This window comes from Fopius arisanus, unplaced genomic scaffold (assembly GCF_000806365.1).
Source record: "Fopius arisanus strain USDA-PBARC FA_bdor unplaced genomic scaffold, ASM80636v1 scaffold00036, whole genome shotgun sequence".
NCBI lineage: Eukaryota > Metazoa > Arthropoda > Insecta > Hymenoptera > Braconidae > Fopius > Fopius arisanus.
In genome coordinates, this window is record NW_011887775.1 from 886,112 (window position 1) to 913,056 (window position 26,945).

The following is a 26,945-nucleotide window of genomic DNA, read 5'->3' on the forward strand; positions in this document are numbered from 1 at the left end:
AATTGAGGGGTTATTGTGATGCCTGAAAATATTTATGGATCTCTAAATTTTAGACTTTGAATTTATATTTATAAATAATTTCTGGGATTGTAAAAATAGTCGGGAGTTGTTAATGAAGTGAATTAAACAAATTGTTTTTCATTTTGCAATGGAATGAACAATTTGTCGTGTTATATATCACCGAGAGTCCTGATAAGACAATTTATTTGACAATTTACGGAGTTTTTCGTCTACATTTCGTGGTATTTTATGCTTGAGCATTATTTTTTTAAATAAACAACTGGACAAATGATTGAACAAGTGTGAATGTCGCTTGTTGGATTTTTTCAACACAACATTTTGAAATTCCGTAGGAGTAAGAATTGTTGTGAGCATGGAAAACAATTTTTACCACTTGATTTCTTCACTCCCACTGCGCAGTTCTCATCACCGGAGATAATGGTAATTGTTATCAACTCCACAGATAAAAATTCATAGTAAAAAATTTGCCTTAAAAATTAGTCGAGTAAGAGTGCAGCTTTTTTTGCACAACAACAAGTATTTCCCTTCAGGTTCTATTTTTAAAAAATCCACAATTGTACTGTCAATGCCAGTCCCTAAAGTTTTCAATAATTATTTAATAATTATTTTTCAATAATTATAGAAACTCTCAATTGCAGGTGCTCGTGCAATTAACGAGTTCATTGCTCGCACTATTCCTGCAATTACTCAACATCTCACTGGATATATTCCTCACTTTTTTCCCGATGACGTCATTAATCTCAAGTACTTTTAAATTTGCAATTAAATTTATTCATGGATTTTACATAATAATTTACAATTTTCTGGCAATTTCCCTGCAGATCTACTGAATAAAAATGAAATAAAAAATGATAAAATCATGAATCACCCGTTGAAATCACTAATGAACATTAATTAATAAAATAATTATAATTCCATCATTAACTCTCGAATTCCGAGGGAGTAATTTCGAATTTTAGGTGATTCACACGAGGAAAATACGGAAAACCGATGGGTAAAAAATACTCAACGTCCGGATAATATGGAATTAAAATTATTTATGCAAAAGAATAATGTGCATAGACAACAGAATGTCAATCGCCGATGACGTCACACCTCCACGCATTCCTGAAATCAGTGAGTTAATAAATAAATAAATGAACAACTGCTAACTCATGATTTAATTACCTCAATCCATTACCCAAAGGATTAACATAATTAATAGCATATAAAATGAATTGTTTAACATATATTTATATTTTCAATTGATTGGTTATCACTTGTTGTTCAATTCCGAATTTATTATTGAAGAATTTGTCAATAAAAAAAAATGACTCGAAGGATTAATTCTCTCCGCAATAAATAAATTATTAGAATCAATCCATAAAGTCTGGTGAATTATTATTCTGATGGATAATAAATAAAATAAAGAATATTCATAGAATTGATCGAGTGCATGAATTTTCAGGGAAAATAAAAATGAATTTTTCCTCCAAAACAAATCACTCTTTCACCGAAAAAATTTTCATTCACCAATGGCCATTTTTTTTTTCCGGATTTCATTATTTATTCTACCCCATCCCCGCTCCAAATATTTTCCGGAAGCAGTGAATAACTGCAGCATAAAATACGAGGAAATATTGCCCTGATAGTATAAAAGGCGACTCATTATCTCTGTGCATTGTAAGACAAGTTAAACCGAATAGCACTAGTTACTTTGGATTCATTTAAAAAAAAGCCACCGAGGTCTATTGTTCGCGGATAAAATGAATTCATCAAAGTTATTTTTCATTTTGGCAGCTGTCACTGTCATCGGCTGTGCATTTGCCGCACCCAGTGGTGATTTTTTATTTATATTTTTAATTAAAATAAAAAAAAAGTGAATTAAATCGAGAGAAATTCCAAGAAAATTAAAAAAAAAAATCACTCATTCCTTTTGTTATTAATTGTTGTTTTAAATGATTGAAAAATAAATAATCGAGTCTTTATCGAGATGATTATATAATAGAGGGGTTGATGGAAATATTTCTGGATTGATTTCAAGAATTGATAATTAAATGGAGGATTTTTGATTGAATTAATTAGGGACCACGGAATTGGGTCTGGCTGATCAAGAAAAATGCCTGACAATTTCTGGATACAGACTCTGCCTCGCTGATTTACCCCAGATATTCGAGAAGGCCCAGGAATTCTTCGAGGTATGGATTTGCGGTGTATTCTCCACATTGTATCCAGCCGTGTTAACGATATGCCCTAAATGAATTCGATGGAATATGTAAACCGATTTTCTGTGTTGAATAAAATTTATTGAAAATGTCAAAGCAGTCATTGGAGTGAAGGATTTTATTTAGAACCTTTTCCAAAAATGCTAAAAAAAATTAATCACTCATTTATTTTCATTTAATCTATTTATTATTCTGCTCAGATTTTTCCTATGTACTTGAAAAATAGACCGCAGGGGGAAATAATAAAATATAAACAAGTTACTGATGCAGATTTTTTTATAGCGGCACCAGTTTTATTTTATTCAATCACCAATTTGAGAATTGAGAAGGACGAAAACATGACTCGTGTCAATCGTTTGAAACTCTCATAATTCATAATCAAAACCCCGCCAATAGTAAGATAGCAGAATGAATTATTCCGCATTATAATAAATTGAATATCTTTGATAATATCCGACGTCATAGTGTACCAGGGGCATCCGTACGCAGTCATCCTGGAGCTTTCCGCCTGGTAGAACATTTTTTCTCCAAAATAGCTGTACATAAAGAGCGACAAGTAGCCGACATAAATTCTCACGATAAAATTGGCGATATCATTGAAAGGATTTCCATTCTTGATGCAAATGAGAATAGCAATTCCTAAATACATACACCAAATGTTAATGAAATTATTCAGCAAACGCTAGAGATTAAATAAATACCTGAAGAGCAAATAAGAAAGCAATTGCCAAAAATACCAGATAGGACAGAGAAATTGATCAATTGATTGAATTCATTGCCTAGCAGCAGCAGTTGGTTGTGTCGCTTGGAGTATTTTTTTATTCTGTTCTTCTGATTTGAATAATTGTTCACTGTACTCCAGTCGGAAAGGGTCATATTGAGGATTTCAAATTGACCGCAAATATGGAGGGCATTGCTGATTATAAATGCGTCACAGGTGCTGTAGAGAAATGCAAGGACCCACAAGCCAAGGAAGATCAGATAGTAATGTAACAAATACATACTGATGGGCATTGCAGCAGGAATCCAGCACGAAGGACCAAACATTATATTTCTGACTGATGAACTGGAATTATCAACTGCGTTGAATGACGGTGGTCGAGTCAATGCAAATTGCAAAATAATAGCTGTTGTGGCAATGAGTTGGATTATATAAGCCAGACGTCCCCAGAATGCATAATTAATCATTATTTGAGAAATTCTTGGTTCAATGACATTTGTCCAATCTATCATTGCTGATCTTATTATCAGAGACACTCGATTTTTTTGGAGGGAAAGACTCACAACTTTTCCCACTGCTACGATAAGTCCACAAGATCCAGTTAATGCCTCTAATAAATCTAGGATCAAGCCACAGTTGCCGTATTTTATTAGCTTTTCCGTCAGGACAATAAATGCAGCAACCTTCACAAAATTGATTGTTGTATTAATCATTGTCTGGGGATTGCCATGTTCGATACCTCAATCACTACCAGAACTCCAACCCTCAGGAAGGAATGAAATCCACTGGATTGTGATTGCCAAATGCCGAGGGATTGACACCAGAGTTTGGAGAAGCCCAGGGCGTACTGCATGTCCTTGTTCCACTGCACTTGCATTTTTTCCGTGGAGATCGAAGATTTTATTGATGTTTCTGTTACAGAAGACAATGTTGGACTGGCGGGTGGTTCACCCTCTGCGTGAGCATCGGCTGCTCCAGTCTAATTTATTATTCATTGTTACAATACACAATGCGCTCTTCTCCCATGAATTCTGTAACACTTCCACGAAAAAAAAATACAATAATGGCGGAGGAATATTCCGGGGTGAATGATGCAGTATCATGTGCTGTTTTCTGAACATCAATGATGTAGGAAGATGGGAGACGGTCTCGCCGGTCTAGAGGCTTCAGTTCCAAATTGATAATCCAGTCGTGAAGGAACACCTGACAGGTGAGAAATAAAACGGACCAGTCATAACTTTTGCTTTGAAAAAAAAAAATTTGACTCAATCCAGATTAATTTTCCCTCATTTTATTTATTAGTCTATTCAGATTTTTGCCATGCAATTGAAAATTGTAGAATACGGGGAGAATAATCAGATAGAAATAAATGACCGATGCAGATTATTTTATAACGGCACGTGTTTTTTTTTTTTATTCAATCATCAATTTGAGAATTGAGAAGGACGAAAACATGAGTCGTGTCAATTGCTTGAAACTCTCATAATTCATAATCAAAACTCCACCAATAGTTAAATGGCAGAAGGAATTATTCCGCATTATAATAAATTGAATATCTTTGATAATATCCGACGGCATAATATACCACGGGCATCCGTACGCAGTCATCCTGGAATTTTCCGCTTGGTAAAACATTTTCTCTCCAAAATAGCTGTACATAAACAATGACATGTAGCCAACATAAATTCTGACTACACAATTGATGACATCCTCGAGAGCATTTCCATTCTTCATAGAGATGAGAAGAGCAATTCCTAAATACGACCAATGAACATTAATAAAACTGTAAAACTATAGAGTAAAAATATATACCTGAGGAGCAAACGATGAAGCAATTCCCAAAAATGCCAAGTAAAATGGAGATATTGACCAACTGATTGAACTGATTGCCTAGCAGCAACAGCTCGTTGTGACGTTTCGAGTATTTTCGTATTCTGTACCTCGCGTTTGAATCACTCTCTTCTGGACGCCAGTCATCAAAGGTCATATTGAGTATTTCAAACTGACCGCAAATATGCAGGGCATTGCTGATAATGAATGCATCGCAGGAGCTGTAGAGGAATGCAACGACCCACAAACCGAAGAAGATTAGATAATATTGGGTTAAATAAAGGCCGACAGGCATTGCAACAGGGATCCAGCATGGAGGTCCCAACATTAAACTTCTGATTGATGAACTGGAATTATCAACGGCGGCGAAAAACGGATATCGAGTAAATGCAAATTCCAAGACAACAGCGGCTGTAGCAATTAGTTGAATGACACATGCTAGACGTCCCCAGAACGCATAATGAGTCATAATTTGACGAGTTTTTGGCTCACTGACATTTGACCAATCTACCATTGCTGATCTCATAACATAAGACACTCGGTGTTTTTGGAGGGAAAGGCTCAGAACTTTTCCTACTGCCACGGTGAATCCGCAAATTCCAGTTACTGCATCTAATAAATTTACCATCAAGCCACAGTTGCCGTATTTTATTAGCTTTTCCATCAGGAGAATGGATGCAGCAACCTTCACAAAATCGACTGTTGTATTAACGATTGTCTGGGGATTGCCCAGTTCGATACCTCAATCACTACCAGAACTCCAACCCTCAGGAAGGAATGAAATCCACTGGATTGTGATTGCCAAATGCCGAGGGATTGACACCAGAGTTTGGAGAAGCCCAGGGCGTACTGCATGTCCTTGTTCCACTGCACTTGCATTTTTTCCGTGGAGATCGAAGATTTTATTGATGTTTCTGTTACAGAAGACAATGTTGGACTGGCGGGTGGTTCACCCCCTGCGTGAGCATCGGCTGCTCCAGTCTAATTTATTATTCATTGTTACAATACACAATGCGCTCTTCTCCCATGAATTCTGTAACACTTCCACGAAAAAAAATACAATAATGGCGGAGGAATATTTCGGGGTGAATGATGCATTATCATGTGCTGTTTTCTGAACATCAATGATGTAGGAAGATGGGAGACGGTCTCGCCGGTCTAGAGGCTTCAGTTTTGAATTGATAATCCAGTCGTGAAGAAGGAACACCTGACAGCTGACAAATAAAACGGATCATTCATACCTCTTCGATTGGAAAACCATATCGCCCCACAACGAGAAAAACTTGTCAACCCCGACGTAATTGAATTGATAAATTGTTATCTCATCGAAAACATTATGCACCTTTTAACAATGCAACCTTCGCAGAGATTGCATATTTAATAATCGGTCTTATCGGAGGAGTGAAGACTGACTGGTAATCGGGCATTGAATGACAAACGCCAATTATTGCTAAAAAAATTTACTACTACCTATGCCTTACTAGTGGTAACTACACCATTTACTCTAACATGACCTTGAAAACAGAGAAGTATGAAAACATGATCCGAGTTAAATCCTTGATCTGTTCATAATTGATAATAGAAATTCCACCGCTCGTCAGATAACAGAAGGAATCATTCCGCATCATTATGAACTTAAAATCCTTGATCATTCCCGGTGAGAAATTGTACCACGGACACTGATAAATCGTTAATCTCGATTTTTCAGCTTGAATAAACAATTGTTCACCAACATAGCTGTACAGTAGCAGTCCAGTGTAAGCAACACCCATTCTCAGGGCATAATTAATAATATCTTTATCGACATTTCCATTTTTCACTTGCATCATGATAGCAACACCTGAAATAATCACATTAATTATTAATTAAAATAATTATCTGATAACCCTCGCCCCATTCTGTTCCCATTTTTATTTCGATGAAAACCCATTGGATCTTCATACGAATGATATTCACCTGAAATGCAAACCAAAAAACAGCTCCCAAGGATTTCAGTGAATATTATCAAATAGAGCATATGATTGAGCTGATTACCCACGAGTAATAATTCATTATGTCGCCTGGAGTACTCCTTAATTTTTCTGCGTTGCTGGTAGTGATTGTCATCATCCGTCAAATCATCTAGACTCGTATTCAGTATTTCAAACTGACCACAAATATGCAAGGCAACGCTGAACATGAGTGCACCACACCCGGTGTACACACCACAGCACACCCACAAGCTGATAAACATCAAATAATAAATCACCAGATAAGCTCCAAAAGACATGTCATCAGGAATCCAGCATGACGGTCCCATTATGATGGTTCTAGTTGTGTCATTCCCGACTGGACCACCGAATGATGGATATCTGGTCACTGATAAATCAATTACAGCTACAACAGCAACACCTATTTGAACAATAAAAGCTGAACGTCCCCAGAGCGCACGTTCCTTCATTATCTGGAGATCACTCGCTCCCCGAATGTTAACCCAATCATTTATTAATGACTGCAGTATATCGCGCAGTCGGTCTTTTTGGAGTGATAGTATCAGAATTTTTGTCGCTGATATCAAGAATGCACTTGTTATGCCGAGGGCATCTATCAGGGATATTCTCAGACCGCAGTGGCCGTATACTGATAGTCTTTCCATCAGTAAGACACTAGATGCAACCTTGGTTCAATGGATTATTACATTCATTATCATTTAGGTCGTTATTAGGGCTGTACCTGTGTTGCGAATGCGAAGGTACGTCGGAGAATCGAGAATTTTATGTTTCTATCCCATGGCCAGATACCGAGAGCTTGACACCAGAGCTTGGTGAATCCTAGGGCGTAGTGCACATCTTCCTTCCACTCCGAATGCATTTTTATGCACTAGTTTATTGATGGTTGGTCTTTGCAGGAATATGTTGTACTGCGGCCCTTGCGTGGTGCACTACCTGTGACAATTCTTCGTGCTCGTTAATTATTCATTATGGACTTGCACGGAATATCATTTTACCATTAATTTTGTAACGGTATGAGAAAGGAAAATATTCTACGGGGAATAATCTTGCATGAATGAAATATTATCACGCGGTGTTTTTTCAGGATTAATAATGGATTGAGATGTCGGTGGGAGAAAGTTTTGGACAGCTGCTTCAGTTGTCGGGGATTCACATCCATTTTTATTCGTTGAACGAGCATTTCTACTCTGTATTTCAATATTTTCTTATCGTCTCCTTGAAGGTAACAACTCAGTGTTTATTTTTACTATTAGATTTTTAACGAATGATTCCATGTCTTAATATATTCTATTTATGTTGAGAGTTTTGTCGGGGACGAATTTCTGCGTATATAAGATCCGTGAAACCGCGGTCGAACAAAAAATACGAATTGCTTGTCACGCGTCTTTGAGATTTTGGAATTGAATTATTTCAACCGTCATTATGAACTCGATCAAGATCTTTTTGATTATCGCAAGTATTGCCACTGGTTGTATTTCTTTTGTCATTGCCAACCCCGTCTCAGTCGATGACCTGTCGAAATTTAAGCCCGTACCTCAGACAGAAGTAATTAATTAACTAAACTGAGCTAATTATTCATAATAATTTTTATTTTAACTAATAATTGAATTTTATTTTCAGTATATACAATTTTAATTCAATTAAAATTGTCAGAAGTCTTTCCTAGGAAAGGGATTTGCCGCCTTGGACTTCAATTTTTTTTATTTGAAATTCTGATATCACAAATAAATTGTTTTCAACGTGTAAATCATTAATTTATGTTTACGATGCATTGTCATCTCTTTGGAATTCTCAACGTCTGCGTACGATAACTGTTATGATTTATCGCTCGATAATTTCAGTGCGGAATGCGAAACCGAGTCATTATTCTGAGAATTAGAATAATGTGAAGCAAACACAAATGACTTGATAAAAATTCGTGCATTAGAAATATTTTATTGTTTATTGGTGTCGTTGAAAGAGCAGAAAATTAATGCGTTTAATAATTATTACATGGTTTTTCTCTTTCCTCTGTGGACGAGGGTCGGTGCCGAGGGCATTGGCACCCTCAGCATCACTAGCCGCTTGTCATTTTTCGTTGGCATTGCACCGACTATTCTCGCTAGCTCCAGAAGCTTTTTCAATCCTAGTCGACCTGTTATGAGACTTCCAAACATCTCCAGATCTAATTTAAATCCTGATATCATCAGGGAGAGAATTATGCAGTGGATCAAGGCCTTGTCTCTGACACTTGCTGGTCGTAACCTGAAGGAAAATCAACATAAAATCCATTTTATGACAATTTATCCATTGCAAAACGGTTTTGTTTTAATTGTCATTTTTGCATGACATTTGTTAATGAAAATTTGAATTATTCGTCACCTTCCTGATGTACTATTCACGCTGTACGTTTCTAGAATATGTTGAGAAACTTCTGGAGACACTGGACAAATTTCGTTGGTCTTCTTCTTCGCGTCTTTCAATGGCAAACTCAACCAGGTGACGATTGAGTAAATAAACTCCAGTATTGCGATCTTCTTCTCGCTTTGGGGGCTGGCCTTGATGGCTCTCAATGTTCGCAGGTAGAATTCCGATGTTCTGCAGCAAAATCAATTCATCAGTGATTATTTATTATCGAAATAAGATGCAATTAAAATAGGGGGAGAAGAGAGAATTTGTACCTCTCTTGGGTTTCAATATATTCAATCTGAGATTGCAGGGTTTTGAGAAGGTCCTTGGGAATGATATCGTGAAGACTATAAACATCTTCAACGAGTGTAGCATCTCTGTTGCATGGGGGCAGATCTGCTGTTGATTGATCCTCAATTTTAGGTGTCAAATCGTCTCTGTCAATTTCCACCTCTGAAAATAATTCCATTTGATAAATTAATTACTGGATCACTCCAGATTTTTTTATAAATTCACTGATTGACATTTCATTTCAATTATCATTTGAATAATTGATGTGGAATTGAAAAAAGGGGGATTAACGCACTGGAGACGGTGTCCTCCAGCTGCTGCTGGACTGCCTCGACATTGACTTTCATCTTCTCGTACTGTTCAGTCCTTCGTTTGACTTTTTTAGATCCAAATGTTCTGTTCAGCATCATCAGTCGATTTCCATCGATCTCGTCGTTTCTCTCTGGCTCTCGATCCAGGACTGGAGCAACTTGCCATCTCTCTGCCTGAATAAGACGAATTTTACCAGTTTTTCTGTTGTGAATTGCCAGCATCGTGTACGTCAGCTCTTTCGTGGGGTCTGGACGATATCCTCGGTACACAACTTGACCATTTGACATTGCCAGAACTGTTTTATTTTTTTTCTCATCGTGAAATATTCCTGACTTCATTTTTCTCGCTTCTGTGTCTTTCAGTTGTCCATTCTGAAAATTAACTGGGATCGACAGGATAAGGAATTAATTATAAATAATTTTTTATAAGAATTGGAGTCGATGGAATCGAGGGGTTTGAGGTTAAAAATAACTCACCAATTATTGGTTGAATTTTCCCGGGCTCAATTACCACTTCTTCAATAATTCCATCAACTTTCATTTTCAATGATTGTTTAAACAACAATTGAGATCTACTATTAAATTTTGTCTTAATAATTGACAGCCCCACGTGCGTTAATGTTTACGGCAATTTTTTTTTGTAAGAAAAAAATGACAGGCAGGGCGCATGCGTCGAGAGGCCTAAAAAGGGCGTGAGTTTTAAACAAAACCGGTTTTTTATTGTACTTTTTAGTTTCTAGAAATATAAATATTTATTGAATATCGATGGAAAGGAATTAATTAATTAATTAATTCCCACGCGATAAATAATATCTGAAATATCAAATTAATCGGTGATTAAGCAAAAATAAAATTGAGGAGTCAAAAATAAATAGACTGTTCTCATTAATTAATATATTCTTTATTAAAAAATAAACACATTAATTCTTAAACCTAGAAACTCTACATAAATACTCATTTATCACTTTGATTACACGCAGAAATTCCCCACATCGGCATTTACCAAACCTTCTAAAAACTCTAGAAATATCTCAACAATTTGGATAGGGCAATCAGGTTCTCGTGAGGATGATGTACACCGGGATAATCAGTAAATATGTACAAATGTGCACCAGGGACGCGCCATTGGGATCCCTAGATCCTCGAGTTCCTGGTACACCGGGTTTTGTCGTGCACAAGTCGCCGCAGTCCTCGTCCTCGCAGACATCACAGAGATTCAATTCACGAAGCTCATAGAATACCCTAGCTCTCCTCGCTGAAGAAAAAAACCAAAAAAATCCAACCCAAAGTATTAATTAATTTCTCCAATTATTTTCGTTGAACAATTTTTAATTTACTCACACGAATCGTAATAATCGTAAATAGACACAGGTACAGGCTTCTGTTTGGCGACCTTGTGGGTTCTGAATGCGGAGACAGTGGGACAGTACTCCTTCCTGACCATTTTATCAAAGTAGAGAACAACCATGGTATCTCCATTCCTGGTCTCGACTCTCTTGACATTCTGCGACACCTCAAGACTCGGTAGTGAGTCCCTATCGACAGTGAATCCAGAAGGTAGACTCACTTCCATCACCGCCATGTTACTCTCATTGCTCTCCTTCGTGGGTACAAATCCAGAGCATATGGACAATTGCAGATGATTCTCATTAGAGTTCTTGTCAACCTGAGGATCCAATGTAAACAGAGGCCAGGCCCCCGTCACATTCAAATTGAACTGCGTCGACACCTGAATAACAGCGAAGCCAGTACCAGAAGCTGTGATATTGACGACCCTAGTCTTCCTCGGGAGCAAATGCTTCTGGAGAATCATGGCATTGGCTCCATTGATGTTCATCGTGCTCCTACCACCGCCCTCATAATTAATTGTGATGGCAATATTATTTTCCTTCGTCAGAAGTCTCTCCGCGAGCTTCGACAGGGCGTATATACCGACGACAGTGTCCTGAGTAGATGAGAAACCACCCTCTGGATTCCTCTGCTTCACCAGCCACTTCATGACAGGAATGGCATCACTCACGAGATTTCTTCTGAGGTACGTCATGAGTGTGTAAGACGTCATCTCAACGTCGACTGATCGAGGTAGAGCGTTGAACCATGGATTCTTATCATCCTTATCAACAGTCTTGTTCCACCACTTCATGTCCTCCTTCGTCGTCGCCTTGAACTCTAGTCTCCCGAATGCAGCGTCCTCGTAAGGATGCTTTGCCAAATTGAGAACATAAACGCAAATACTCAAAGCGTACAAATCATCGAGTCCCTCCATATTCCTGACGATGTAATCGACTCCTTTGTTGATGGTGTTCCTGTACTTCGACTGCGCTTCGGGATTTTCCAGAAAAGCGGTTAAAGTGTAAGCAGTGAGGGCCAGACCCTTCGAGGCACCGCCCTGCATGTCCTTGTGGGATACCCTGCCGACCTCCGGAAATGATCCATTTGATGCCTGAACCTCGGAAAGCCAGAGTAGCGCCTCGTTGATGATCCTGTCTTCAACTGTGATGTACTCTGAAGCTTGTTTAAAAGATTTCGCTACGAATGCTGTCAACCAAGTGCTACCGGATTCATCTGACTCCCCGAAGGCACTGAAGGAGCCGTCCTTGTGACGATATGTCAACTCCTGCTGATAACCCACCTCCAGGTAACGCATGGCCTTACCCTGAATAGCTTGTGTCAGCTGATTCGTATTCTTCAGGTAATTAAGGATCACGATGTTAGGCACAAGGTTCAGCATGTTCTGCTCACCGCAACCGAATGGCAATTTTATCAGGGATTCTAGATTTGGAATGCTCGGCCCCAGGATGTCACCCACGGCGGAGATCTCTATGTGCTCAGAACCCGGGACTATATTCTTGGGAATGTCCACAGTGATGTTCGTGGTGAGGGACGAAACTGTTCTCAGGTCCAGGAAGACAGCACGATTTCGGTATTGGGTCTCACCTTCCGCCTTGACTAGTAATTTATGCTCCACACTGTCTCCAGCGATTTTACTAGTAGCTGTTGCCTTTAGTGGAATGTAACCCAATTCCCTGGGGATTACCATGAACGAAACACCAGCACCAGAATTCGCTTTCACATCGACTCTTTTTGTTCTGTAAAGCTCCAGCTTTGGGCCGTTGTCGTGGACCTCGTTGGATACTTCAGCGAATTCAAATTGTCCGGAGTGTTCTACCGTTACATCAGCTGTGATATCTCGGTCCATGTAGTTGAATACGACTATTGGAATGGCGACGATTTCACCTCTCATCACAGAATAGGGTAGATCCACCGATATGAAGAATGGTTTGAAGACTTTGAGCTGAAAATTTAACATTAATTTCTCAGGATCAAAGAACTCATGGAGTAATCAGAGTATTTACCTTTCGTGGAGCTTCAATGAGACCGAGACCATAAGTCGAATCAACGGAAAATGCAGTGATGACCCACGAAGTGATGGAATCAGGCACGGATTTTCTCAGGACAGTCTCTCCCTTCAGTCTTAATAAATTCACGGGTATTATCATCAGGATCAATCGATAAATATTGAACGAGTAATAGAATAGAGAGAATAGCAACGAGTGGATCTCACAAATGGTATAACCAATGGATAGAAATGATAGCAGATAAATACCCTGAGGAGAAATTGGTGAAAAGCCAAGTGTTGGAGATGTCATGCATAAGGAAAACACGGGGCCTATTCCATACAGGGGTTGGGATACGTGAGAATGCGTAGGGACCAGCCAGTGGTGGTCTTGTGACGAGTCTGTGGGTGACTGGGGGACCAATGTCAGGACGTAGGGTTGACTCCCCGTGGCCAGAGCCTCGAACTCTACCCTCCAGATATCCTGGACGCCCTGCAATCCAATTATCTACTAATTCTCTTACCTTCATCGATGGCTCTGACTGAATTCACCTCAGATAAATCATTCCAGTTAAGTCTCGTGGGATTCCCCCATTTATTTTTTCAATTAAATGGTAATGAATGATTTTATGGAAATGAATTCATCAGACACCGAATCAAACTCCTCTACCATGAAATATTTCGAAGAATCATTACACAATATTAATTTACTATCAATGATTAATCAAATTTGAGTTAGGAAATTTATGAAAATGTTAGGGCTGATGATGTTAGTAGAGAAGCTGAAAACGCTAAAATTCCGGAGCGAATCTTGTACTCATGATTAATTATTCATTGAATTGAAGTTACGGAATTACCCGGTTTCAATTGTTTGCCAAAGCCACGTTTCAGGGAAATTCTTGCGGACTTTGGGCTTGTTGGCGGTAGGGATTGCCCCAGCTGAATCGAGCTCTTCCCCCATGGCGAACATTGGGGGTTCGGCAAAACCCAAGCCCGATCTGTAGAATACTACGGAAATAGAAAGAGATTCGAGATTACCTATTGTTAAAATATCAATTATTCTCTGTTCATTAATCTCTTGGGTTTTATGCTCTATTAACTCACACGCTTTACTGTCGCATTTATTTTTAATACAATGGGTACTCTGAATATTTTTATGGTTCAATTATGCTGATGATTGTACTTTGCATGATGTGTGGTTAGTGATCTATTTGGATGCGACTAATGCGTTATGTCTTCTGGTACTTACGAAGAGGAAGGTTCTCGGGGACGCGGGCGTTTGTTAAGATCACTGTTCCTGTTTTCTGTGAAGAAAATGAAATTTTAATAAAATAAATGCAATACCGGATGATAATATCAAAACTTTTTAATGATCATGTTCTGATTTTTCTGATTTCCAGGTTTTGGCCACCATTTCATGGTCCTTACGTCAAAGACATCCTGCGCTGTTGCACTACCCGGCCTCCAGAACATTCTCCAGCCTTCTCCGTCGTAAGGGCTCTCCTCGCTCATGTCATACCCCCTGAGCTCCTTCATGACATCTTCCCTGCTAATATCATTTCCACTTTTCAACAGAATCGATCTCTGATCTACACCGAGAACACCAACAAAAGAGTTGGGCCGACTGGTGATGTTCAGGTCGACGGTCTGTCCAGGTCCAGTCTCTCCCGGTTTGACGCTCACCTCGACGAAGTTCTGGAGGGTTCCATCCAGCTCAATATCGAGGGCATCGGCCACGACCTCCCCATCCTCCTTCGTATAATAAACAAGAACATGAGCCGTTGGTGCCATCACGTAAGTCGCCAGAAATCTGAAACTCCCAACTCTTCCATCCACAGGGACAGATCCAGCATTGAGGATATCCCCTCTACCGAGCACCTCGTAATTGAGATACTTGAGGACTTCCGTTGAATTCACCTCCACTTCCACCTCGTGATTCACCTGAGGGCTCTCGGTTTTCACCACTGCCTGGATGTAGCTACCAGAGGGGGACATTGCTTGATTGGTGGATGGAAACCATTCGTGAAGATTCAGGTATTCGGCCTCGATGTTGAGAGGTGATGCCAGATCATCCGTGCTGATCTTCTCCGGGGGATAGAAGTCTAGCTGAATCATTCCGTTGTCATCCAGCATCCTGGTGATATTGGTGTACGCTGATTGATTGAATGTATAGCCGTAGGAGATGACGACAGCATTAGTCTTGTCCCTCACCGGTGATCCATCATGATGAGCGATCTTGATGAAGGCCGTGTACTTGAGCCCTGGCTTGTAGTACTCCGATGTCTTGATCAACTCCATCGTGTACTTGTGCTTGTGAAGTGTCATCTGCGTCGTTACATTCTGTCTTCTGCCTGTGAGTGCCTCCTCGACTGTCGCCTCAATCTCGATCGGTCTCTCGTATTCATCCGACAGCTTCAGCTCTGATGTGATATCAAAGTCCACGGTTACCTTGCCATCGATGGGCAAGACCTTGCGAACTGGTGGTGTAAAGATCGGCTGAAGGACACCCGAGAAGAAGTCCGGGTAGGCGGTGATTGTGGCCTCACCCTTGACTGGCTTACCGTAGGTGTAGTCAGCACGAATGGTTGCTGTTACCTTTCCCGATTTGAAGGTCGAGTGTTTAGGCACGTCTATTGATACTTGAAACTTTGGGAGGACATATTCAGCGACCTGGAACGACTTCTCGAATGTCTGGTCCACTACATTTATTATGATCTTCCAGTCACCGAGGACTGGGGATGAAGAGAGCTCCAGCTCTCCGGTGAAGATGCCACGAGTCAAGGATGGACGGATCCAATGCTTTATCCGGTTACCATTTCCGTCCTGGGAACAGCAGTTATAAAAGGTTTTCCAAATATTTATATATTTATATTCATAATGTATTTAATGAGGGGAGGATGATCATTAGGATTGGAGATTTTAGTGAGTATTCGCTGCGGCTACAGGAAAATTATTGGAATATCAACAAAATCGAATGGATCGGTGCAGGATATACATCGGCTCACCGTGATGTATACATCAAGCTGTCTCGTGAGAGCTGGTCTCAATCTCGAATCCAAAACTATACAACGGAAGAGGACTTTACTTCCAGGCTTGTATACAGCTCGATCCGTCTGAATGAATACGGAGTAGCTCTTGTGCACGTACTGAACATCCGTCGTATTACTAAAAAGAAGACCGCTCCTTCCTTTCACGGTCAACTGGTATCTCCCTGGTGTCGTATCTCCGATCTACAGAAAAAGGTTGAAAATACCTTTTAATATATCCATCACATATATTTAATATAATTATATTTCAAGTATGTGATGTATTTTTGGAATTTTTGGGGAAGAATTTGGAAAAAAATTTGGATTCTAACGTCTAGTTTGTAGAGTCTCGTGATGTAGGGCTCGACGATGTCTTCGTGGTACACCCTGAAGATCTCTCCGTTATCAAGTATTCCGTCGAGCTCAACGATTATTTCTGATGGTGTTGATACACCGGTAATGGAGACTGCTACGTGGTACTCAGAATTGGGACGCACCACTTTTGGAGCAACGACCGTGTAGTACCTGTTGTTGGTGAAAAAAAAAAGTATAGATTGTTTACTTCCATTATTTACGCTGAATATTTAACAATACTGAGTATTTTTACGTACGGTTCCGCTGTCACTGTCGCTAATACTGTGAGGAAAAATGCGAATAATGTCCTCATCTTGAGGTGAAGATTCTGGAAGAGAAAATTACGTAAGTTTTTCTTCGGACTTCCGGTTTTTCATTCTTTCAGACATATAACATTGATTATGAGCAATTTACGGTAATGATATTAATGAATAATGAATAATTTAATGAAATAATTCAATCGATTGGTGAAAATCGATTTCTAAAGTGGAAATACTAGTATTTAAATGAAAAGTTGGTTTTCAAGGGAAAAATAATCAATGATGACCGAAGAAAATCCGGGAATTCAGGATTTTATTTCTGTTTGCCAAATGATTAGCGCAAACCTCGAGCATAGGTTTACGATTTCTCTGAGTATTTGACACCTTGACAAATCGACTGTCATGACTCGTCGCTAAATTTTCCGCTGAATGTGAAAAATGATGACTTAATATTTCTCTTTTGGCCGTTGTAATGTTTTTCCTGTCTACTTTCTATTCAGAAATCAGAGTCGACAAATCGGCGTTGACTCTGCCAGATGGAAACCAACGGTTTCAGCTGCATAACTCCACTCGTAATTGCACCGCAAACAATAAAAAAATATCAAACAATAACATCTGGAGTCGATAGAGAGTTCATGAGACCGCGTGCTGGTGCTTTTTTATTCCCAACGATGACGGCAAATTAATTGAAACATTTTGTTGAATACTTTTTCTTTGTTGTCAATATTAATTAACGTATTCATTATTTTTCTCAGTGCTCACACCTTTGACCTTGCGTACAGGATTTTCCCGGGGATTCCCTCTTGTTTTTCCCTCACCGCGTAAATTTCATTGAATAAGGAAATTGCATAATCACGTAATTTCATGATTAATTACATTTTCAATCCGCGAATTGATGAGTTTATGGGTAATTCCTGAGATGAGCGAGAAATTATGACATTGAGTTGACATTGATAATTTTTTTTACATCATCTGTCAATTAATTAATAATAATATTGAATTTCGAACCCATTATTCATCTCGTACGGTTCCGCCGGGGAATCCCCCAATTAATAATCGATAAAACCGGATACAGAAATAATTTTTGGTGAATACAGGGTTGCATAACTGTCGACGTGACAGGTGGCATTTTTAATTGGAACAGGATGATATGTCGGTGTAAATTGAGGAAGTGTTATGCGCCGGTTAATTCTATCACCAAGAGCCGGTATTCCCCTCTTTTTCTCGCGTGAAACTTCAAAGTGGGCCAAATACTTCTTGCAACAAAATGACGAGCTCCTCATTCTTTTTTCTTTCATTCTTTCACTTTTTTTCTCCATCTTTCTCTTTTTTCATCTTTCTTTTTTTTACACCGAGCCAGTGGTGGAATAAAGTCCCTCTTTCCAATTCCATAAGCGGCGGGAAAAGATCAATGACCTTGGGATGTGTTAAATGAGAAAATGGGGTCATGGGTTCTGCATTATTTGTTTTTATTTATTTATTTATTTATGGAGTGAAGGAGGAGAGAGAAGTTTTGATGATTTCAAAATGCAGAATGAAAGATTTATATCTTATAATCCAGTGGATGTTGAATATCTAGGAAACTGAGGGAGATAACGAAATTTTTGTAATTATCTTTTTTCTAGCTCTCGGAGAGTTCTACAAAAAAGGTCGTAACAAAAATTTAATTATCTCTCTTGGTTGCTGAGATAATCTCGAAGTAACTCCGTTCTTCCGCCACTCGACTGTAGATTTAAAATATTCTTATAGGCATGATCTAATCATTCCCCTGCAGGTTGGACTTTTTCGTCTTGGGGCATCGGATGTGGCCAAGGGTAACACGTAGGTAGAATAACATGATCCACCTTCCGAGTAAATGGACGCACACCTACGCCTTTCCCATACCAGTGAAAACATATTTCCCAACGAATTCTATCCTGTCATTCTCTATTTTCATTCATTGAAATTATATCACCGATATTGTCACTCGTTTTCCAGTGAAATAATCAACATTCCAATAATTCTATGATCTCATTTACCCCCCTCTCCACCCAGGCGTTATTTTATTGATGTAAATAAATTGCGAGAATCTTTCCCACAGATTGCGAATTGAATTGCAGGTGGAAAATAATTTTTTTATGAGTGAAGGTTTCATTTATTTCTTTGATTCATGAATTTTTTAATGCTCTCCTCTAAGGCCTGCGTAAATATTCATTCTTTTAAAAAGAAATTCCGTAATTTTTCATTCTGTCATCAATAAAAACGCGAGTTAAATATTTCCGGCGATTTCTTTCGAATATTTTGTCATAAAAAATATTTAAACATTTAATTTATTCGCAGGTTTCCACGAGTTGACTTTCTCATCGAATTATTTTTAAGTATTGATACAATTAAATATTTATCCCTGAAATATAATGAATAATTTATTTCAGGCCCTGATGACTCACCTGGACCCAGTGGGGCACCTTTCCTTCAAGATCTTCACAACAAAAAAAAATTCTTCACTCAATCCAGGTAATTTACAAAATCCTATATAAATAATTCACAATTTAATAACAAACGCAAGAACAGGATTGAGGTTTCGTTCACGAAGAGCAAGCGTACACTGGGACAAGCTGAAATGCTACCAATCAAGGTAGTGAGACTAGAAACTGAGAGGAAGGGGCAGACAACTCCTTTCAGCTTGCCTTTGAAAATTAAGGCCTTGAAACATAATCCGCAGGTGAATTTCCCACTCCGTGGACACTCCAATTGTCACCAGAATTTTTTTGAAATTTTCCGCCCGTTTAATTTGACGGAAAATATTTTTTTGGTTCTTTCTTTTTTAGAATTTTCGTGGAATTTCGGGGATTTCAATGGTTGGAGAGACAATATTTTCTCGGGGAGATAAAACGAGTCGAGAGGGAGGACAGTGTCCACTCTAACAGATGGATCATGAAATCAGGTATGTATACCGTTAAGGGATTGCGTCTGAATCTTAATTTGTTTATTATTGGTTGAGCGTTTTATCAGATGCACGTGATATCCGTGTAAAATAATTTATTGTACCTAAAGTGGAATTTAAAAAATATATCGTCCCAAAAACTCGGAGATTTCGATGCTGCAGGTTTTTTCTGAAAATTCAATTCGATAAAATCGTAATCGTGATCCTTGCGGTCGGTTAGCCACGAATATCTCCGGATCCAAAGGATATACCGAATTTTTTATTGAACCTTTTTCATCCAGCCCAAGGAGATGTACAAAAAAGGTCATGACTGCGATCCCATTATTTCCCTTAATTTCCGAGATATTCCGTGAAAACTCGTCGAAGAGCGTAAACGAAATTCTGAATTCCCCGCCACTCTCCGGCTCTTCATTCTATAGGTCACCACTGCGCAGGCGCCCTCCTCTCCACGTCTCCTCCGGAGGAAAATGGAGTAAAATATTTCAATGCGTATTTTCTGGAAAGTTATTTAGGATTTACATTGAAAAAAAAGAGCAAGCACTTGAAAAAGCGACTTCATAAAATGGTGAGTACTTATTCGTCAATTAAATAAATCAATTGGAATTAATTACTAGAGTGCAATAACAAGCGGTTGAATTAGGAATACTTTCCAGGATAATTTGAAAATGAAAATTTCGCCAATTCCAATTCCAATTTTCCATCAATGACATTTAATCCTATTATTTCATATTTCAGATTATGAAGAACTTCATAAAATGACATAAACATCAAACAAAAAAAATTTAATAAATACTGTACATAGGATGAATGTGAGGAATGAAAAATAATCATTGTAACGAATCTCAAGACTGTGAGATGACATAAAATTGTAAATATAAATGAGGAATTTGAATTAAATCGAATCCCATGATTGAATCGAATAATGTACAAATATTGCTTGACGATATTATTCAGAGGAGAATAAACAAAAGATAATAGAAAATATTCGAGAGGCCAAATTGAAAAGAAACGAATAACAAGAAATAATATCATGGAAATGGAAGTGTCAGGAGGAGAATGTGGTGATCGTTTTGGTAAGCCAATTACTCCAATTCCTACAAAATTAATGATTAATTTAATTTAGGCATTAGATCGTCGAGTTATTTCAAAGAATCTGCGAATTTTCCAGCGAGGAAGCGGCCCACGTCCTTCTGGATTGTGGAGTGGATCCAGATAAAAGAATTGACGACTGAATGGATTGAATTCAAGAAGAGCAATATTAAATCACCGGATCCTTGTGACTTCATCTACTCAGCGAGAATAAACAACAGAAATGGACTGGATATACAGGTGGGGAAGAAAAATGCAAAGCCAGCGAAAGCCAATATAACAGTGAGCTTCATCGACATGTCGGTGGACAGAATGGTAAGGCTGGATGATTGGACAGAGGATTATTGCTTCTGGAATGTCATCAAGGCGAATGTTCTTCGAGAAATCGACAGAGTTCACATTATGGTACTGAACGTTTGGTACGGATTTATCGATGAAATACCACCACTACCTGCTCACCAGATGGGTCCAGGTGTTTATTAATTTGAATTAAACAATAAACTTTCAGTCCTATTTATCTAATTAATTTTTATTGTCAATGATTATTAATTATTGTTAAAATTCAATGATTGAAGATTGAGTACGAAGAAAAATGAATAGTTTCATTTGATTTCAGGTTTTGAGTATTTTTATCTGAACGAAGAACTCAGTGACTTCAAGATAATAATTGGTGAGGAGTCGTTGCCTGTGCACAAGTTTCTGCTAGCAGCATCTAGTCGTGAATTCTTGAAAATGTTCATTACCCCGATGAAGGAGTCCCAGGAGAATCGAGTGGTAATCGAGGATATCGAATTGCCAGTGATGAAGGAAGTCCTCAGGTACATCTACACCCACGACGCACGTGCCCTCGATGACGTTCAGATGGCCCTCAGTGTTCTCATTGTTGCTGAAAAATATGGCCTCGAGAGCCTCAAACACGTATGCCAGAATCAATTGTGTAAACAATTGAATATTGATAATGCACTTCTGATTCTGGATGTAGCTGACATGTACAATGCAGTGCAATTGAGAAAATTTACGATTAATTTCCTGTCCGAGAACAAGAAAAAAATCGTCAGCAGGAGTGACTTCAAGGATCTCTACCACAAAAAGCCCGAATTACTCTTCGATTTTATAACAATGGCACTGGGAAAGTGAATTTTCAATTTATCAATTTGATATTAAATGCTATTCGCCAGATTTTCTTGTTCATTCAATTGAATTTATTTATTTTTAGTACAACCTGGTGTTCATTCCCACAATCATTGTTAATTCCTTGTAATTATTGAATTATTAAATAGTAGAGGGGTGATGTTTCTAAAAATCAGCATTTAGAATTTGAAATGAACCCGCGAAATGGTGAGGGATTCCCACACCGGGGATGTTTGCCCCCCCTCTCCGGGGTGAATTCCGCTTCTAAAATAATCTGTCGACTCTGCCATCTACAAAACGTAGATATCACACTCATCGTTGAAATAATTCTCGGTAGTGGCCGTCGGATGGTCGACGGTAGGCGGTAGTCCACTGAATAATGGCTGAGAACAATGGCAAATCGTTGTGACTCCGTCGTTTAGCATTAAAAAAAATTGTCAACAAAACCCAGATAATCAATCTACAGAGACCCAAGGACAGCCCAACACACCGTAAGTATCGGCAACAATCAAATCACCATTATCCAATGATTAACGATTATTTAACAACAATTTATCAATCGTTCTCTTGGGGGGGCCGTAGTTGCACTAAAACGGATGATAGACCAACGATTTTTTGTCTCGATATTACCTCAAACCACTGTCAAATCATCGGATCAGTCTGGAGGCTGTGAATCTCGTTGATTCATCCTATGATCTCCGGGAATTAGTCATTGCTTGTAGTACCCTCGATTTTTACTTTATTTTTTTTTATCGGTATTTCCTCTTTATTCTGCCTGATAGTCAGAGCTTTTTCGGGAGAAAATTCCATCGGCTTTCGCTTCGGGTTTTTACGACCCTTTGGTTCTCATTTTTTTTGGGGGGGGGTTTTGGGTGTTGGGGGTGGATGGGAATTTTTGTCGTGGGGTGGGGGTTTAGGGGGTGATTTGGGGGGTTAGGATTCTTCAGAAATGGTTTTTCTATTTTGGGGGTTATTTTCTTGGGAATCAAGGATTTTTTTTGTTTTATTGATTGATTTTTTTAAACAATTTATGAGGGGATTTTAATTCTTTATTCTGTGAGAGGTGAAGGCAATTAAGGAATCTTGATGATTAATCGAATTTTAGGGGTTGGGGTTCTTTGGGGGGTGAATACGATTTTTCAACAATCATAAATTGTTTTTTATTAACTTCTGCATTCTTCAATTTTTTTTTTAATATTTTTTCAAGGGAGTGCCGATTGACCTCATTCTTAAATTATTTATAATAACGAATTTATAATTTCTATCGTTCGATAATTTATTAATGTGAGTGCGAGTTAATGATAAAATAATTGTATGATAGTGTTGTGATGAATATTTATTATTTTTTGAGAATCGAGTGGAATTGGAGAATTTTAGGAGATGATTAAATGAGGTCATGGGGTTATTCGGGGTGGGGGTGGGTTTCGGGTAAATTGGGTCGAGGTTTTTATGAGAACTGAATTTTTCTATGAACACAGCTTCCTCGTTAATGCATTTTTCAATGTTTAATAAAATCCCACGTCCCCCACGTCCTGGTGGCAATCAATATTAGCTAAACGTCAGTGATGATTTTTTGAATGCTAATTAATTATGCTATATAATTATTAGATATGCGTGAAAAACAGGGATTTCTGGATGAGTCTCATAAATAGTTAATTATTGAAGAGAATTGGGTGTAATTAATAAATTTTTGGGTTGATATTCAGGTCGATAATATGATGGCAACTGCTGTTCAGGAGAATGGCATGAGACCACTAACGAATGGCTCCTTCAATCACGTCGAGAAGCAAGTAGATAATTTGCAAAACGGTGGAACAATTAATGAGACTGAGACCCCCAATAGCTCTCCACCAGGCATGCCAGTTGATGAGAGTGATGCACCCAGGGAGATTGATATTGTCATACGTAATGTTGTCTGCAGCTTTAGCGTTCGATGTCACTTGAACTTGAGAGAAATAGCCCTGAGGGGTGCCAACGTGGAGTACAAAAGAGAGCATGGGATGATCACAATGAAACTTCGAAATCCCTCGACGACAGCATCAATCTGGTCATCAGGCAAAATATCGTGCACTGGAGCTGAGAGTGAGGCTGATGCCAAAAAAGCAGCGAGGAGAATAGCTAGATGTTTAGCTAAACTAGGTTTCAATGTTAGATTTAGTAATTTTCGAGTTGTCAATGTACTTGGCACGTGTCTCATGCCGTGGGACATCAGAATCACTCCATTTTCAGCTGCCCACAGAGATCATGCAGAGTAAATTATTAATTTTCATAATTTTTAATTAATAATCGTACTTCAATGAGCTTCATCAACTCCATTTTTTAGTTATGAGCCAGAATTGCATCCTGGAGTGACGTATAAACTGACAGATCCCAAAGCAACTCTCAAAATATTTTCCACCGGCAATGTGACAATAACAGGTAGTTGTATCTTGATTTTGATATTATAGCAAATGATTCTGTAATTAATTTATTAATAATTGACTCAATGTGGTTTTAGGGATGTGTAGCTTTTTAATGTTCATAAAAATTCTTGGATTTTTATTTCAGCATCGAGTGTCGCTTTGGTTGCCAGTGCTGTTGAAAAAATATTCCCTCTAGTCCAGGAATTTCGTAAGCCCCGTACCCAGGAGGAACTAGCGGCAAGAAAACGCAAAGGAATTAAACGTCCTCGCAGCACATTTATAGACGACGAGGATCCAGTCGAGGAGCCAATTGTCTCAGAAATCGAGGACGATGAGGAAATGGCCCTCGACAGCGATGGAGACTGGGACTGAATCATTAATCCAGTGAATCCCCCTATTTTCGATAAAATGGTCTCGAATGGACAAATAAACATGTTTTTTCTCTAGTGAAGTGACGAGAGAAAATGTTGTGATGAAGGAAAATTGAGAAATCGAAACAACCAAATAATTATCTCCAGTGAAAATTGATTTTTTCGAATTTTTCAATTATTCGTTGTCATTAATAATTGAATTGTGAAGTGAAAAATCTAGGTTTGATTTTTCTTTGGTGAAGTCTGAAGATATTTCCACCGACAACTGGGAGAGGAACATGTTTGCAAAGATTGGAATAATTATTGTAATTATTTAAACATTAAGTGAAATATCATTGACAGAGCATTGTTTATGTTCACAGTTTCATGCTAGCAATACGAAACCCCTTTATTATCGTTTATCATAACAGTTTTTTTCTTTTTTTGTTTGGTGTAGTCCAGTGGAAATTAGAAAGTGGAACAATAGAATGAGTTTTTCTTCATTAGTTTTTTGCAAATATCTCCTGATCCAAGGGGTATAGCGAAATTTTTGTTATTATCTTATTCCTGAGGAACTTCAAGAATTACAAGAAAGTTCTTATAAAAAATTTCATATCTCTCTTAGGTTTGGAGATATTTCGTGAAGACTAATTGTGAAGTTCACAGGACTCATCCTGTTTTGGGTTGAAGTTCACGAATTATGAGGTGAAAAATTATGTGTGTACTGAAATTCTGGAGAGAGATTTATTTTGGAATATTCGTCGACACTTGTACTGCTTGCAACTATTCAATTTTCGCTTTTGTTTCGTTTATATTTTTCTTTTTTTTTACTTAATGTACTGTGCCAAAGATGGATGTTCAAAATTTGAGGGGCATATTAGCAAACTTGTCATAATTTTTCTATTATTCCCACAATCAGTGATTTTCATTATTTTTTTTTCACTGGCTTTCAATTATTTTTATTTGTGAATGGACTTTATCCATCATTTTTTGTCTTTATTTTTGTTATTACTCATCTCGACGATAATTGCAGTATTTTTTTTTAGATAAAATAAATTTTATTAGGTTTTTCATGACAACTATTATGACAAATCAGTAGTGGAGTCATTCAATTTATTGATAAAATTGAAAAATTCGAGTCAATTCACTGCTGGATGATTATAATTTCTTAAAAATAGGTGGCGTTTATTAAACAAGTTTGCTAATTATTTTGTTCAATCAAACAGTGGATATGTTCCTAGTTTATTTCGTAATTTAGTGAAGAGCGGTCCATCCCTGCTCGAGCATTTGTAATATTAGAACAAAATGAGAAATGTTTTTAGATTTAGTATTAAATTTAGTACCGATTGAATCCTTCATTAATCATTGATCATTTTTTGGCCCTTTTGTCGTTATCTCTTGAACCCTGAGATATTTGATATTTAATCAATATAAATCGAAGTGGTTTAACCTAATGAATTCATTAATGAAATAATCCATTCGATTCGCAAGAGAATTTCCTCGTTTTTATTATGTTTCACCACTTTGGACGATCTCACCAACGCCGAATTAAATTAAAATCAATAAACTGTCGACCACATGATTATTAATTGAAACAATTGAAGCACAAGTAATTGAATAATTAAAATTTCACGCAAGAGGGTTTCATCCAGCTTCTTTCAATTTTGTAGGACTGTCAAATTATCGAGTCTTATTATTTATTGTCATTACCGTTAACGTTTATAAATCACGATAATACTTTAGTAATGTTACATTAAATTGTTTAAAGTTAATGATTAAAGTATGAGATCCTCTTTTATTGAATTTAGAATTTATTTTTTGAAATGTGGAAATAACGAGCCATTGCTTTGGAATTTACCATGATGCTTCTAATGTTTATAATTACGAAAGTACTAATTATTTTTCGCTAATTAATCATTCAATCATTGGAAGTAATTCAGTCTGAAAGAGATCAATTTCTTCGAACAATCTTGTGCCATAGGGAACTGCATTTCACCATCGATTCATTAATTTAATTAATTTTTAATTGAGCTGATGTCACTGCCTCAGCCCTTCTTTGAAAAAAAAAGAAAACTGTAAAGAAATGAAAATGAGATGTTCAAGTCAAGGCAAGTAGTATGAAATTAATGAATAAATTGAGTGAAGTAGTTGAAGAAAAAATCGAAATATATAATATCAAAACCAATTATTAAGACAATTAAATGGAGAAAATGTGAATGCTTTCTTTGAGAATAATTGTTACGAATAACTGAATACTCGTGGTAGACTATATTTTATAACAAATTAATATTACGAATACGATATTTTTACCATCGA

At 37.8% G+C, this 26,945-nt stretch overlaps 8 protein-coding genes and 1 long non-coding RNA gene across 13 annotated transcripts in view; 4 read left to right on the forward strand and 5 right to left on the reverse strand.

Annotated features, from left to right (window-relative positions):
* Pcd (pterin-4a-carbinolamine dehydratase) overlaps window positions 1-219 on the reverse strand; it is a gene marked incomplete in the record, with an annotated part of 1,543 nt that extends 1,324 nt beyond the window's left edge. The window contains 1 exon segment of the mRNA XM_011304111.1: window positions 1-219.
* A 67-nt stretch (window positions 220-286) lies between these two features.
* Window positions 287-1,190, forward strand: LOC105266162 (uncharacterized). Of its 2 annotated transcripts, none has more exons than XM_011304109.1 (3): window positions 287-441; window positions 660-765; window positions 981-1,185. In XM_011304109.1, the coding sequence occupies exons 1-3, from the start codon at window positions 307-309 to the stop codon at window positions 1,106-1,108; spliced, it is 369 nt and encodes a 122-aa protein (XP_011302411.1). In that variant the 5' UTR covers window positions 287-306; the 3' UTR covers window positions 1,109-1,185. The 2 variants fall into 2 exon arrangements, 1 of the variants encoding a protein (XP_011302411.1); XR_892141.1 differs by having other exon boundaries at window positions 302-441; window positions 961-1,190.
* A 3,078-nt stretch (window positions 1,191-4,268) lies between these two features.
* LOC105266164 (putative odorant receptor 92a) lies at window positions 4,269-5,194 on the reverse strand. Its single transcript, XM_011304112.1, has 2 exons — window positions 4,759-5,194; window positions 4,269-4,700 (listed from the first exon to the last, which is right to left on the reverse strand). Exons 1-2 carry the CDS (start codon window positions 5,102-5,104, stop codon window positions 4,360-4,362), a joined length of 687 nt encoding a protein of 228 aa, XP_011302414.1. The 5' UTR covers window positions 5,105-5,194; the 3' UTR covers window positions 4,269-4,359.
* Window positions 5,195-6,245: 1,051 nt separating this feature from the next.
* On the reverse strand, window positions 6,246-7,638 carry LOC105266165 (uncharacterized). 3 transcript variants are annotated; one of them, XM_011304114.1, is made up of 3 exons: window positions 7,489-7,638; window positions 6,811-7,432; window positions 6,246-6,616 (listed from the first exon to the last, which is right to left on the reverse strand). In XM_011304114.1, the coding sequence occupies exons 1-3, from the start codon at window positions 7,624-7,626 to the stop codon at window positions 6,276-6,278; spliced, it is 1,101 nt and encodes a 366-aa protein (XP_011302416.1). In that variant the 5' UTR covers window positions 7,627-7,638; the 3' UTR covers window positions 6,246-6,275. The 3 variants fall into 3 exon arrangements, with proteins under 3 accessions (XP_011302416.1, XP_011302415.1, XP_011302417.1); XM_011304113.1 differs by having other exon boundaries at window positions 6,733-7,432; XM_011304115.1 differs by having other exon boundaries at window positions 6,733-7,421; window positions 7,489-7,542.
* Window positions 7,639-8,138: 500 nt separating this feature from the next.
* On the forward strand, window positions 8,139-8,514 carry LOC105266166 (uncharacterized). Its single transcript, XR_892142.1, has 2 exons — window positions 8,139-8,312; window positions 8,388-8,514. It is a non-coding gene; the product is annotated as an uncharacterized lncRNA (long non-coding RNA).
* Window positions 8,515-8,623: 109 nt separating this feature from the next.
* On the reverse strand, window positions 8,624-10,413 carry Polr1E (RNA polymerase I subunit E). The gene is made up of 5 exons (XM_011304116.1): window positions 10,235-10,413; window positions 9,742-10,140; window positions 9,428-9,608; window positions 9,129-9,344; window positions 8,624-9,011 (listed from the first exon to the last, which is right to left on the reverse strand). The coding sequence occupies exons 1-5, from the start codon at window positions 10,296-10,298 to the stop codon at window positions 8,756-8,758; spliced, it is 1,116 nt and encodes a 371-aa protein (XP_011302418.1). The 5' UTR covers window positions 10,299-10,413; the 3' UTR covers window positions 8,624-8,755.
* Window positions 10,414-10,639: 226 nt separating this feature from the next.
* Window positions 10,640-19,347, reverse strand: LOC105266169 (CD109 antigen). Of its 2 annotated transcripts, none has more exons than XM_011304117.1 (10): window positions 19,161-19,347; window positions 16,732-16,802; window positions 16,453-16,645; window positions 16,100-16,324; window positions 14,523-15,917; window positions 14,344-14,398; window positions 13,365-13,587; window positions 13,114-13,231; window positions 11,099-13,052; window positions 10,640-11,012 (listed from the first exon to the last, which is right to left on the reverse strand). In XM_011304117.1, exons 2-10 carry the CDS (start codon window positions 16,785-16,787, stop codon window positions 10,810-10,812), a joined length of 4,422 nt encoding a protein of 1,473 aa, XP_011302419.1. In that variant the 5' UTR covers window positions 16,788-16,802; window positions 19,161-19,347; the 3' UTR covers window positions 10,640-10,809. The 2 variants fall into 2 exon arrangements, with proteins under 2 accessions (XP_011302419.1, XP_011302420.1); XM_011304118.1 differs by lacking the exon at window positions 13,365-13,587 and adding an exon at window positions 13,952-14,102 and having other exon boundaries at window positions 19,161-19,346.
* A 737-nt stretch (window positions 19,348-20,084) lies between these two features.
* LOC105266170 (BTB and MATH domain-containing protein 43-like) lies at window positions 20,085-21,937 on the forward strand. The gene is made up of 4 exons (XM_011304119.1): window positions 20,085-20,222; window positions 20,393-20,730; window positions 20,826-21,218; window positions 21,363-21,937. The coding sequence occupies exons 2-4, from the start codon at window positions 20,688-20,690 to the stop codon at window positions 21,881-21,883; spliced, it is 957 nt and encodes a 318-aa protein (XP_011302421.1). The 5' UTR covers window positions 20,085-20,222; window positions 20,393-20,687; the 3' UTR covers window positions 21,884-21,937.
* Window positions 21,938-22,195: 258 nt separating this feature from the next.
* LOC105266171 (TATA box binding protein-related factor 2) lies at window positions 22,196-25,593 on the forward strand. The gene is made up of 4 exons (XM_011304121.1): window positions 22,196-22,368; window positions 23,584-24,128; window positions 24,201-24,295; window positions 24,425-25,593. Exons 2-4 carry the CDS (start codon window positions 23,593-23,595, stop codon window positions 24,649-24,651), a joined length of 858 nt encoding a protein of 285 aa, XP_011302423.1. The 5' UTR covers window positions 22,196-22,368; window positions 23,584-23,592; the 3' UTR covers window positions 24,652-25,593.
* The last annotated feature ends 1,352 nt before the right edge of the window (window positions 25,594-26,945 follow it).